This window comes from Chroicocephalus ridibundus, chromosome 3 (assembly GCF_963924245.1).
Source record: "Chroicocephalus ridibundus chromosome 3, bChrRid1.1, whole genome shotgun sequence".
In the NCBI taxonomy this organism is placed as follows: Eukaryota; Metazoa; Chordata; class Aves; order Charadriiformes; family Laridae; genus Chroicocephalus; species Chroicocephalus ridibundus.
This window is the reverse complement of record NC_086286.1, coordinates 50,109,008-50,123,628: the sequence shown is the minus strand read 5'-3', so window position 1 is coordinate 50,123,628 and position 14,621 is coordinate 50,109,008. Positions and strand designations below refer to the sequence as shown.

The window sequence follows — 14,621 nt, the reverse complement described above, 5'->3', positions numbered from 1 at the left end:
GGAGGGGAGGATTCTACTAGAGTACAGAATTAAGTAAGAGGAGGAGGAGAAAGGAAAGAGGTTATAGGAGGTGGAGAAGTGAAGACTCACAGCTGCAGAAACAGAGCACCTCTAATGATATAGAGAGATACAGCCTAGCTTCAACCGGTGAAATAGGTTTGGAGATGTAAACTGGTCAAGTGGCACAGGATCAGAGGAACAGGCTTCAGCCACAGATTGGTTATTCTGGAGCTCCAGCAGACTGTCAGGAAGCTTGAGGCAGTAGAGTCATCACAGAGGTTGCAAATGAGAAAGGGAGAAGAGTGACACAATAGAAGACAAGCTGGAAGGCCCATCTCGTTGTTGCCACTGTTCTTGTCTCCAGGGAAGAGGGAGAAGAGTCAGTAAGAATGGGCAGAACCACCACTAGATTCACACCTCACCTGAAAAGAAGGACCACTGCAGCAATTTGCTAGCCTACAATAGCAAACACTCCATGTACTTATTCTATATATGTACACTGTATGAATACATACTCTATGTTCACCTGCAATATTTCACAAAGTGTTAACAAGAACAGAGATTACCTTCCATAATTCAAGGTGCAGATAAGGGACAAGTTTTCATTAACTGTACTGACATCTGTAGAGAGGCTGCGGAATTAATATCTCAGGCAAGGATACGGTCTGATTTTACAACCTAATTACAGTCAGGAATATTCAAAACATTCCTACTAAAGAAAGATAAGCTGTGGCAAGTAATGATTCAGTAGGGTGGTTTATCATCTTCAACATACCATTACTGGATCAGGGCTTCATCACACTGATAACTGCCACTGCAACAAGGGATCTGTTATACTCTACTAAACGTAAAGTGATGATTCTGAGCACCTATGGTCATTAGAGTACTGGGGGAGGGAGCTGGGGGGAGGGGAATGGTCGCAGGAGCTGTACTCAATGATTTTAGCAGATTTCAACAGGAACAACTATAAATAATTCTACTCTGGCTTCATCGTAATTACTGCATGTTTTGATAAGCAAAACAAACATTTCTTGATTCTTGAGAGACAGAAGACATCTACATTAATTTTATTTAATAGGCCACAGAGAGACATTTTCAAAATAATACAAGAGAGTAAGGCGACCAGTTCTTAGATTCAGCTGTTATTTAAATGTTTGAATGTCCCTCTGAACATTTCCCTATAGCACATTCTAAATTTCTGTAGTGTCATGCACATTTTCTGTACCTTTACAGAAACACTGATTTAGCAGCAACTTATATGCATATACAAGTAATATGACAAGTTTATTCAATTTTCACTCCCAGTCTATGTTTCTTGATTAACACAGTCATAGCAATACTTATTATCATCTTCTAAATATATTTTCAAAGTACTAAAATTCTAAAAGGAAACAGGAATTACAGACACCCATTAAAATGGGTGTCACACTCCATGATCTTCTAAGAGATATACTTTATAACAGTCAGTGCAGCCAAATCTTCTATATCTATATATTAATTCTTTTTGCAATATTTCCTGCGAAACTGTTCTGGAGGAAGATTCAGAATACTGTTCTATTATACATCAGACAATGTCTGCTGTGAAGAGAACATATTGCAAGTGATATAATAAGCTTAAATCAAGTACACTGCAGGTTGAGATAAATTTCACATATTGACAATTCCTACAAACAATCTCTAGAACTGACCAAAAGAACAATTTAAAAATCAAAGTCATTACATTGCAAATTATATATACTTGCTTACAGCTGCTGATGTCCAAACCCAGAAATAATAGAATGTCATGCTGTTCACCTATGTTTCTAGAATATATTATGTATTTAATAATTTGCTAACAGGTTTCTCCTACACTTAAACAGAACATATCCTGCTTAGTGTTTTGCAAGACCTTCCAAATAGATTTTATTTATTTATTTATTTAAAGAACAAATCTCCTGATCATCCCCACTTACTACTGTCCAGGTAGCATCATGAAGCAGTCTTGGAATATGGGAACTGATTTGCATGGACCTAAACCAGAAAATGCACTTCAAGAATATATATATTGCAATCACTAATGAGCATTCAGTCCTCAAGATGAGACTAAGGCTAGTCCAAAGGAAAGCCTTCACAAATTTTGTTATGTAGGTACTGGATCTGCAGTATCAACTGTTTCACTCCACAGATTTGTTTCTATTGCACTACCCCTCATCACTAGCTAAACCTTAGTTTCCAATGTGTTCCGTACTTTAAACAGGATGTAATTTACACACAGCATTCTGCATATTTTTATAAGTCTATAAAATATTTTAGCATATTATCTTAATGTAATTGCACTGAGTTATATTTACTCTAATACAGCTTTAAACTATACACCTGTAACAAAGTAGCTGATGTGTAATTTTCCTATTGATTTATCTAAAATATTAATTTTATATAACTGAAAAAATGGAGAACCTTGATCTATAATTTTCCCCCAAAATGATCAATTTTATTTGCTATACTACATACCTCTAGTTTTTTTCCCCAAGTGAACAGCTGCCCACAGCTTTAAATTTTTTCTTGATTAAATAACCTGAAGCCACTAAGCTGACCAAGCAAAAAGAAAAGCCAGAACTTTAAGCCTATATGTGTTACAAATAGTACTGAAATAGTTTGCACTATTTTAAGTATTTTACCAGATCACATCTCTCAGGAAAACCCACAAAGAGTTATACAAAAGTAGTAATAAGAAATTGTTTTAAACCCACAGAAGCAAGGACTTTCCAACTGGAAATGAAGAACCATACTCAACCAAACCCAACACAGTGGGCATTCCAGCATGTATGGTATCATAAGACTTCCGAACATTCAAATCAATCTTCAAGTAAAAAAAAAAACAGATGAAGCATGAGGGGGTTTAAATAATTTATTCTATTGCAGTACTGAGCGATTTTTTTTAGTTGCTGTTTCTGAAGTTTCAGAATAAATTAGACGGGTTCAGATTCAACTTTAGGAGAGAACAGTTACATAAGGAAAAGTTCTTGCTGAACTACAGTATTACAGTCTGGCACAAGTAAGGTAAAGGGTAATATACGCTTCCCCGATAGCAAGCTTGTTTAGTTGTTCTGACTGCTCCCTGCTTTCCACTAGAGAAAATACGAGATCTGGGTGCCTTTATCACACAGACTTATGACCTTGCCTATCCTTTCCAACATATTGAAAACTCTATTGATTACTATCAATTATATTTTTAGCCTCCAATTTCTTTGTTGGTGGAGTTGTACTGGTACTACAAATAAAATTCAATAAAGCATATACCTTATTTTGGCAGATCTGATAGACTGATCTAGTATGAGCTTCTGGTATCACTGCTGTGCTGCAGCCTGCATTGAGGTCAAAAACTTCCAGTGCTCGGTTGCTGCCAGCTGTAAGCACAATATCTGTACAGTTCTCTGTTAAAGTTAAACTGATCTAAAGGAATAAAAACATATAGATAGACAAAAAGAAAGATAAATAGGTATCAAGACTCGGTTCCATTAAGTGCTCTATGAGCAGCATCAAAAATCTTGCAGTACTAAAAAGTTTATGTCCACGGCTGAAGTTCAACTTCGCAAAAAATACAACATTTTTAGTCCAATAGAAAAAGAGTAATAAAGAATCAAATGCTAATTACTTTAACCAGTTATTTCCATGTAATTAAGTCCAAAGAACAATAAAGAAAATAAGAAATACAAAGGATACAAGAGTAGAAATCATTTACTGCTGAAAGGCTGGTAATCTCCATTGTTGAAGCCATGGGAAATTTCTGTACCAATTTGCAAACACTTCTCTGTTTGTATCTGCAAAAAATATCAAATGAATGCTAGTGTTAGCGAAATAAATTATGATCTGTGGCCACCAGTAAACTCCCATTGGAATCACAAAGCAAACCAAAATGCTTTCTTTCATTATTAAATATTAAAGCTGCAGACCTTTTGACTCGTTACTGAACTCTATTAAAAAACTTGGTAACAAAACTCATTTGGAAGAAAAGAAACATGTATTTGTAAGATAGATCTTTCCACCAACGTGAAATACTAAAATAATCCTGTATGTACATTGAAAATGTCAAGTACCTATGATCAAAAACCAGAAATACCAGTACTTTCCATATAGCACTTCATGTGCTGATTATAGGGTCAATAAGAAAGAAAATGTGGAGAAACCAGTGAGGAAAGAATAATTTCTACTTAGGTGGGAACAGAACAAGGGGCTGATCACACACTATCAAAGAAATTTAGCTTCCCAACATACAGTGGACTACTCAAGGTCCTGTGGGATGTCTGCCAGCTCCATGCAGATGTTGCAGACGTACTGAGTCCTCTAAAATGACTTCAGATTTATTTATATCACACAAGGCAAAACTGTGTTGTGATTTAGTCTGACTAGATTCTTTCCGTTTACTGAAATATATCAGCACTGCCAACATGGATCTGATCTTAAATCCACCAAAGTCAACAGAAAACATTCCTCCATTGATATGGATATGCTGGGCAAGAAGAGTATGACTTCCATAGAAGTCACCTAAGGAATATAAACAGAGTTGTTAATAACTGTCCTGGGTCTGGTTGGGGTGCAGTTAATTTTCTTCATAGTAGCTTGTATAGTGCTGTTTTACATTTGTGAATGAAACAGTGTTGATAACACACCAGGGTTTTATCTTACCTGTTTATCTATCTGTTATGGCTGAACAGTGTCTGCATAGCATTAAGATATCCTCTATTTCTCACTGTGCCCCCAGGGTGAATAGGCTGGGGGAGTGCGAGAGGTCAGATGGAGACATAGCCACGACCACTTACATGAATTATCCAAAGAGATATTCCATAATGTATAATACCAAGCTCAGCAATAAAACTTGGGGGGGGGGGGGGGGGCGGGTTTTAAAGTAGCCATCGCTTAGAGACTGGCTGAGCATTGGTCTGCTGGTGGAAGCTAGTGAGTGATTACTTTTGTATCGCTTGGGGTTTTTTTTCTTCGCTTGTTAAACAGTCTTTATCTCATCCCATGAGTTTTCCTCACCTTTGCCCTTCCAACTCTCACCCCCATGCCACTGGGGGAGAGCGAGTGAGCAACTGTGTGGGGGCTTAGCTGCCAGCAAAGTTCAATGTACCTCAATAACTCAAAATTTCTACATAATATTCTAAAAGCAGGCACTTCTATGCAGTAAAATAATTCCAATGTAACTGTTATACTTCCCTTTTTGCATGTCTGTCTAAAGACAATACAAAAGTTCACATGTGACACACTTATAGGAATAATTACTGTTTCTTTCCGACAATGCTAAAAGTTTGCAGAACAGATCATTTGACAAAAGCAATACATTTATCAGCTGGATCATTTCAAAAGAAAAATGGTTAATGATTTGCTTTTGCCTTTCTTTGTCACTCTTAAACAATGATCTGCTGAGCTTTTCCAGGTAGACATTAGAGCTACCTCAGCGGTGATGGTGAAGCAGAAGGTAAACTGAAGTATTTTGCAATTTAATCCAAGATCCATTTCTGGATTCCGGAAGTATTTTATTCAATTAAACTACAAGAATAAACTGTTCTAGACTTCAGGAACAACTGATTTATCTCCATTTTGGGGTAAAGATATCCAAGCTAACTTTAAACAAGCTGAACAATCTAATGAAGGCAGCATGAAGCTTCCTCTGGTCTAATTTACCCTGCTAGAAGAGGCTTAATGAAACAGATTGCTCCCAAATGCAAGAACAATTGTTTTGAATTAGCTGAAGTATCTCTCTTCTACAGTACAATCTGCTACATAGCTAAACACGTGACAGGGTGTTTCCCAGATGGTAGAATTTCACCTAGAAAGCAAATCTTCAACCAACAATAAACTGAGATTTGTCAAGTACAAGTTAGGAGAAAACTGAACCAAAGTAACAAAGGAAAAAAAAAAAAAAAGAAGAAGAAAAAAAAAGAGGAACTTTACTATATTTAAGACCTTATATTTTTTGGACACAATGCATTTGCCACATGTCCTATAGACATTCAAGTCAAAGTGCAAGTCAACTAGAATTCAGCCAGGCATTGTGGACACACTCAGCTAGAGACTGTACGTTAGTTCTTGCCTTTTAGAGATTACAGTTTATATAACAACTTGGGTTACCTTTTTATTGCTTTACTAATACCTCCATAAACTAAGAATTAACAGGCAACACAGAAGGTAGGTAATCAGGTTGTTGAAGAAAGGTATTACATAATTCAAACAGACACAAAACAAAAGCTTAAATGCCTCTCACGTGTAATATACAAGAACAGACTTTGAGAATAAAAATGTATGTTGAAACATAAGCAAAAGTGCAAAATCTACATCTTAAGTTAACATAATTTCCTGTTTGCTATAGAAGAGATTGTTCTATATCTTACAAAGGGCTTGTTCTTGAGGAATTAATCAGATTAATTAATCCAGTAAAGGCCAGAAGGTGTTGTAATGTTTATCAAGATAAACATGTGAAGAGCACACAAAGGAAAAGTTTTAAAGTTGTAATATCTAATCAGTAAGGTGCGTTTAACAAAATAACCGTGCTTTTGTCTGCAGAAAAACAACAGATTTTTGTGAATATAACACGGGTTACTTTGTAAGTAAGAAGAAGAAGATAATAACAAATAAGATAAGAAATCTTCGAAAGGAAAGATTTTTATTTTCCTATCAGAAGCAAGTTCCGAAAACAAGATTATATACAACTAGATCAAGAACTCTATCTCAGATCTGACCACTTTCCATGGATAAATTTGACAGTCTGTCATTAGCAAAGATAATTCCTTTGTTGCAAGATTTCCAATAGGAACACACTGTCACAAACAGTTGTGAGGTTGTTTTCAGCTATTACAAAATGCTACAAGCCCGAGAAAATGATGCACAGGTAAAGACCAAGAGTGTGAAGTGAATATAAGCAAAATTCCATCGCATAAGTCAACTGGACAGGCTACTGTAGCATAAATGCACCCTAAATTTGTCTAAATTAGACCAACACCTCCTCAAGCCACAGTAAGGCTTGTTGATAGAGGCAAAGAAATGGATGAACAGTATCTCCTTACTGCATTTTTTCCAGGTCTCCAATTCTATGCACAGCACATAATCTCAGCTGACAATCCTAGAGATCACGTATCCAAATAAAGTCATATTTGTTTGATATACTCAAAACTACAATTCCATCCTCCTTTAATGTCTTCAATCGTTATAACTCTGACAACAGTGTAAGTGACCAGCCTCTGTCATCTCTTATATCCCACATACTTGGTATATAAGATAGATCCCAAGTATACATCTTGGGATAAGGTATGGGCATGTAATAATTTTTGGGGCATACATTTACAATATATAGTTATTTTCCGCAGAATGGTATATCTTCAGAAATAAAATATAAAACCAGATTTTAAGATACAAACACTTCCTGCAAAGATTGAGAGACTGATGTGTCCTTCACTGAAAGCGTTTTTCAGGGTACAGTAGAAATATTTTGATGACACACAAAAAAACTTCAATGCATGGAAGTGTGTTACTATGCTAAAACCAGAAGATGAATAGGCATCTAAATAAAACTGCCAAAAACCCCCAAAACCAGCTTGATGTGGATCTGACTTTTAAAATTTCAAGAACATGGCTACACGTGACAAAGTCGAAAGTAATTGACAGACCACAATCATCATCAGTATAACAGATCATAAGGTTTCAGGCTATTAAAAACATATTTATATGCACTGTAAAAAATTATCTTCAAACAGTAGTCCCATTATACCTTTCCAGACACAGCCTGGAGTTCAGTAAAGTAAGAAAACCAGTTACATGAAAAGGAAAAGAATCACTTCATCTTCTGGAATGCTTAGAATTCATCATAACTGAAAAATATTCTCTCTTACACTACAGAGGAGAGTGGATGTCATTCACTGACCCGACGTAATGAATCTTAGGCATAAGAAAAGATAAACATGGGAAAATTAAAAGCATTTAGAGATGGTTGCTGTTAGAATGTTGTTATGAGTTATGTACTTCTCATCTAGTTTCCATTCTCAAAGGAACCAAGCTGCTGGATCAGGTCTGTGCAACCCATTTACTTAAGAAGTTGAACATTAACTTTCCAGAAGTACCTGAAATGAACACTCTCTTATGTATCATTAGCATGCTAAGTTTTAAACCCACTTACCATGCTTTTGCTTTATCCATCTATAATATGTCCTGGTATAGTTTCTCATTTCATCAGAGTAGATATTTTATCATTACTTCCCTTACTGTATGTATGATTACTACAACCAGCTATAAATATAAAGGCTTTAAAATGCATTGTTTCTGTTACTGGAACACAATTTTATCCTGTTAAACTCATTTCAAATTGCTCATGCTGATATTTAAAACAATACATAAAACCATAAAAGTGAGATAACAATTCATAGATGTTTTGTTCAGCTCAAATTCTTACGTGACTTAAAAGTAATTAAGAATTAAAAAAAATAAACTGAGAAGCAAATCGTTACACTTCATATCAGTATGCACAACTGCTGATGAGAGTGGAAATTCAATAGTTAGCAATTTTGGAAAAGGTAAATACATTTTTTTAGGTTGTGAATCATTTTGAGACTAATCATAGAAGCAGAAGTCAGGAGATCTCTATTCTGTTCCCAGAACTGCAATAAATCTCCTCTATGGCATTTGTAAATTAGGATATATTTAAATAAGCCAATAAGGAATATAACATTTTTTTTTCTTATTTCCACTTCTCAGTTTCACCTTTAAAACAGAATCACTATTTAACCATTTAATTAAGTTGCTGTGATGCTTAGTTAAGACTTACAAGGAGCTCTTTGGAAACTCTGCACAGAGAAACAGTGATATGATTTCTCATTGTACCTTCTTCACCCCTGAAATGCAGTAGCAATCTATTGGTTAGCCAGACTGCATTGCCACATCCTTCTAATTAAGGGTATAAAGCGTGATTTGGGGTTAGATCGAGCACCTTTTTGAATCAGTTCTATGCAAGCATTCTTCCAAATTTGACTCAGAAGGCAGGATTAAAGAGTTGTGAGAAACAAAAGGCGTGATGCAGTATTCCATAAAAGAAAGAAATGCTGGGAAATGAACTCAAAATATAAAGTCATAATATCAGACAAAGAAAAATATATCTTCAAGAGTTTTTTAAATGCTATTACATCTAAACATATACATATATACATTCATATATATATATTATAATAAAGTTTTATATACACAAATTCTGCTGGAAACCAGCAAAATAAAATGAAGAGCAGAGAAACTTAGTAAAAGGATACAGGGACAGTTTTAGTTCTAATTATAAACTAAAAGAACAGAAAAGGTATATCAGACACTTAATAAAAGAATTGATTCCACATCAGAAGGAAGGATGCCTAACAATGAAGAAATATAGGGACAAAATAGGATAATAAGAAAAGTAATTAAGTACAATAAAAGAGTTGGAAAGTCAGTGGCAATTATGAGAGTGATCTACTTCTACTTGACAGAGAAGGAAGAAAACAGGCACAGCATGTTGGAGCCTCTGAAAGGAAAAGTACATAGAAATATTCCCATGAGAGAAAGAATTGCAACAGCTTCTCAAATGTAATTTTGTACATTAATTCACACTAAGATGTAACCAGGCAGAAGGTAAAGCTCAGAATGTCCCAAATGGTAACAGTAATAGTAAAACTGTATTTGCACCAGATAAGGTATGCACTATAAAAAATTATTTGACATTTCAATTATTTTTCTATTATGCCAGAACTGAAATATTTTTACAATTAGTTTTTACTATTTGTTCAATTTTTTTCTTCTGTTAATATTCTTGCCCTCTACCCCATACCGCCTCACAACCCAAAAAATCTCAGATCAAACAGTACAAGTACTTTCACTGGACTATTAATGAGAAATTTTACTCACCGTTTGAGGTCATCCTTGGTTGTGTCTAGATGGAAACTTAATAGATGAAATTCAGATCCACAACACAGCAATATAAATGCATCTATAAAATAAAACTGCGCAAAGCGTACAGTCTTAAGGAACTTCTCTTTGCCCTAAAATACAAAGTAAATTATTAAGAACGCATTTGAAGACACTGAATATTTTTTGTCTGAGATTCCTGGTGTTAAAGCATAGTCTCCTTGGTATCCTAACCATAACGCAGGAGGTTAATCTACTACATAGTGGCCCTTCCTACTTTTCACATCTATTAAACTCAAACTAAAGTCTTAGTTCCACTTAAAGTAGTTGTCAGTAAAGCTTATAGTATTTCTAGTCAGTTGAATCTAATACAATCTGTCTTCATACTCTAAACTTACATTTGAATGGGGGAGTAATTATACAGGCAAGCAGAACTGAGACAATGAAAATAGAATACACAGAGCAGACAATAAAACCAAAACTTTCAGACATGCCTGCTAGTTTTGTCTACCAAGACTGGATATTTTCTTTTCATAAATTGTCATGATAAAAGCCCATTTTGAAGTCAACGGAGGTCACCCAGATCATAGTATCCGTTTGAATCACCACCACTCAGTAACTCTGAAAATCAGGCCATATGTTCCTTCTACAGAACTGCTAAAATAGAAGTAGGTAAAAATGCAAAACACCATCCCCTGTGAACCAAACTGACAAGAGTTTATAATTACCAGAATTAAGGCAGGTTCATTCTTGCAGACTGACCAGACCCTTAAAGTTCTGTCTTCTGATGCAGAAACTAACCACTTCTTGTCGTGACTCCAGCCAACAGAGTTAACTGCACCATCATGACCTAATAAAAATCATAATGGAAATATCATAAAGCTTATTTCTTGCATTTATACATTTCTCTAGAGTTAATACTATTTTTTAATATAATTATACACAATATTAAAGCAAATTTTAAATAGTGGCTTCAAATGCTTGGATTAAAACTGGTAACAGTAAACCAGTTACTGATTTTTTCTTCCACCAAAAACTATAGAAAAATGCCTCATTAATAATTAAGATTCACTAAATTAAATAAGGTTAGAGAAATACCAAGTTATTCTACCTGAAATCTCATACGCATTTGCATGACATTGCATCTGTTGCTGTAAGGGAGTTTGTAAGAAAATGTTATAACAAATATACAAGACACATTTATCTTTTACAGACATTCACATTCTAAAAGAATAAAAACTAGTATCTAAATTTTCTTCAGCTTTTGTCAATTCAGATTTGACTCAACTAGAACTATAAAATAGTTCTAAACAAATATATAACAAAGAAACAAACTTCCTTTAAGTAAACAACAAAAACACATTCACAGCACTTTACTGTCACAGTAATATTAAAAAATTCTATCTCCACACCAAACTGAATCGGAAGCACAGAAGTGGTTATAAGGTTGTTGTTAAAAGTAAGTCTTTCTGCTAAGTTGTATTTCTGATCTTTTTCATTAAATACTGACTGTCTCAGAGCGAAGTGCTGAATTGGATTAAAATTATTCCAAATTGTGGCAAAAAACTCCACAGAAAATAGAAGTTTGACAATCAGCTCCTAATGTTTCTAAGGTCTGGAAACAATGTCTTCTGATGGACAGAGGTCCAAACATTAGTCTGAAGAAGACTACCCAAAGAGGGATATTGAGGCAACAGAATGAAGAAAACAACCATCACTGACAACATGGCTACCAAATATTTCAAAGTGCAGCTGGGATGGTGAAGGTCCAGAGCCCTGTGACTTGCTACTGTACCCAAGTGGCAAAATAGGATGGTCATCATGCAAGACCACAGCTCTCTGCATCTGATTGTTAGCCAGTATTCGGCTCACGGAGAGGTCCAAAACCTGGCATCTAGCCCAGTGTTGATGAACATGTCCTATTTCACTCTGACTAATAAGCTGTCCTGAGTGTTTCATTCTAGATGGCTTCATCTCTGCTCATCTCTAACAACAGAGGGTTGAAAGTCCAGAAAACCTGAAGTTGCCACACTGGAGCTTTTAAAGACTGGTTTATTTTTTGTCATGGGCCTGCAAGAAATGTACTGGTGCAGGAAGATTCATCCCAGAGAAAAATCCTGAATCCCAGGATGGTTACTCTAGCATTGAAGGCCTTCAAGATCTGAGTCAGGCTTCATATGAACTTCATTTTGGATGCTTAACTTCAAGTGCTTAGAAACTGATTTTACAGAGCTGCAAAGTGGCATATATTCTAGAAGAAGACAATGTAATTGATTAGATGCTGCTTTAAAAGGAAGGAAGGCAAGGCTAATGAGATCCAGAAGGATTTTATCACATAATGCAATAAAGGAACTCACCGCAAATAAGTACTTATTGTAGAAGTCCCAGCAACAGAACACCTGTCTTTGACGAAGTTCAGTGTGTTAAAACACAAAATATAAGCAGGTACAAAAGAATGACCAATCTAATTTATCTACAGATGATGACAATTCTGACCCTAGTTTTTGAAAGTTATTGGAAGAGCATTTTCAAGAAATATCCTTGAAATTCAATTTAAAAAAAGATACAGTGTTACTCAAAAAAATCTGAGTATTATATTAGAATGAAATTTTATATTAAACATGACCCAGAAAACACTTAAGACCTTGCAAATAGTTGCAATATTTTATTTTATCCATTGGGCTTTTATTACTGAGCTAGCTGGTTTTTGTAAAAACACAATGAACGTTGCACTACAGCAGCTTCTGCAAGACCGTCTCATTAGATTAAAAAAATGTAACTACCTGTTTAAAAATCATAGTTTAAAGTATTATCATCTCCAGTTAATAGAAACAGACTTTCCAGTTTGGTGTCACACAGTTAAAAACAAATTGGAAAACTACAAGGAAAGAACTTCAAAAGCCAGAAACATCATCCAGAAGCTAAAATTATTAATTTGATCTAAAATTATATTGAAGGTGATCAAAAAGGTCAAAACAGAAGAAAATATGTCAAACAAAATTAACAAACTTTGGCCCGCATTATTCTAATTTTTCCAGATGAAGTCTGCTGAATTTCACCTATACTTAAAAAATTCAAAGTTCTTATGCTGCCCTCTTGTGCACATTCTCTCTTTAGTCAACTGAAGTTTTATATAAAAAAAAAAAATTGACTGCTTTAAATTACAGAAAGGCTAATCAATTTATCTCAGCAATTACAATCTTCTTCGATAACCTATATCTATAAAAAGGCTTCTAAACAAGATATTTTAATTCTCAGTTACCAAAGACCTGTAGAATTTTCACCAGAAAACTGCATAGGTACTGGATAAGTATATATGTAATTACTACACTTATTTTATTCTCAGCACAAAGATTTATTTGCAGGCTTTGGTTTTGTAAAACCATTTGGAATCCTTGAATTATCTGCATTAAAGAAAACAAAAACAACTTACCAGAATACACAAAACAGTTTTCCAAAGTGGTAAGGAACATGAGAAACTTTAGGAAAATCTGAGGTTTGGAAAATTGGAAGAACCATGCAAAAAGCGTAAGAATCTCTGCATTCCAGATCCCCCAATCCCAAAGCACAGTGAAGGAGATGCCAGCTGGCTTGCAAGAGGCCAGTAAGCTTCAAAACAGGCATTACTCAGGGTTCCCCAGTCCTGAAGCACATTGAGAAGTTTTGAAAAATACTTCTTCAAAGAGGCCCTGCTGGCTGTAACTCTTTTAAAGCTGGCCAATATTACCTGCACTTCACTACAGGACACAGACACCTGAAGAGCCAACACTGAAGAGGAATGCAGAACTACTTAAAAGTGTAACTGAGCACTTCAGGGAACAAAAACGAATAAATTAGGCTTATAGCAAAATAGCTGTTGTTATACCACTCCTCTCTGATGGTGCATTATAAAAATAAGATTTTTGATAATCAGCTATATTCAGATGTTAATGCTGCCTTGAAATTTTTTAACAGAAGAGATATTGCCATTTCTTGAAAAAGGAAAGTTTTACGTTACCATTGATTGCAGCTCTGAATAAGAGCAATGCTTCATGGGTTTTAATGAAAATACTTTTATTATGACACTTCAAAACCAAAGGCATTTAAAGTAGAAAATAAACAGGTGATTTCATGATAATCTGAACTGTACAGAAGAATTACATGAATGAAATAAGCACGTAACTGATGGTTTATGGTTCCTACTCCCCTATAGTACAGTATCTGACAATTTCACATTTATGTTCCCTTTGAAAAGAACTACCTGCACAAGTTGCATTCTTATGTTACCTATACTTTTCAGACTATGCATCATAAAAAAGACATAGAATAAAGAACAAAAGGTACCAGTGAAATAAATTAGACAGTAGAGCAAAACCTAAGAAAACGAATAGAACAAAGCCAATTGTCAGAAGAAGAATTTAGTAATAAATCAAAAAAATTTTCAAGCAAGAAAAAGAACTAGTACTTGACACCTTAACTACTGTAACCAGAAAAAGCTTCTCTGTAGTATCATGAAGTTTGTTGCAGGTTACTCTTCTCATCACAGTAAATTAGCCTGCATTTGCAGACTACTGCAGTATTTTAGGGAGCTCTGAATGTTGAATTAGCACAGGAATTTGAATTCTGTATGTTAAGCAACACATCTTAAAATACATCTTATAAAATCATAATATTTAATTTTACTTCATAGAAAAACAAAGCCTTTTGTTAATGTGTCAAAACCTAAATACTGTTTCCTTCATGATTTA

General features: G+C 34.9%; 1 protein-coding gene across 1 annotated transcript in view; it reads right to left on the bottom strand.

Moving 5' to 3' along the window:
* The window catches only part of WDR27 (WD repeat domain 27), a 123,639-nt gene that overhangs the window by 84,420 nt on the left and 24,598 nt on the right, over positions 1-14,621 (bottom strand). Inside the window, exons 17-20 of the mRNA XM_063331032.1 lie at positions 10,623-10,744; positions 9,895-10,028; positions 3,703-3,800; positions 3,280-3,401 (exon numbers count right to left, since the gene is read on the bottom strand). Coding sequence (XP_063187102.1) covers positions 3,280-3,401; positions 3,703-3,800; positions 9,895-10,028; positions 10,623-10,744 — 476 coding nt within the window. The remainder of the gene's footprint in view (positions 1-3,279; positions 3,402-3,702; positions 3,801-9,894; positions 10,029-10,622; positions 10,745-14,621) is intronic.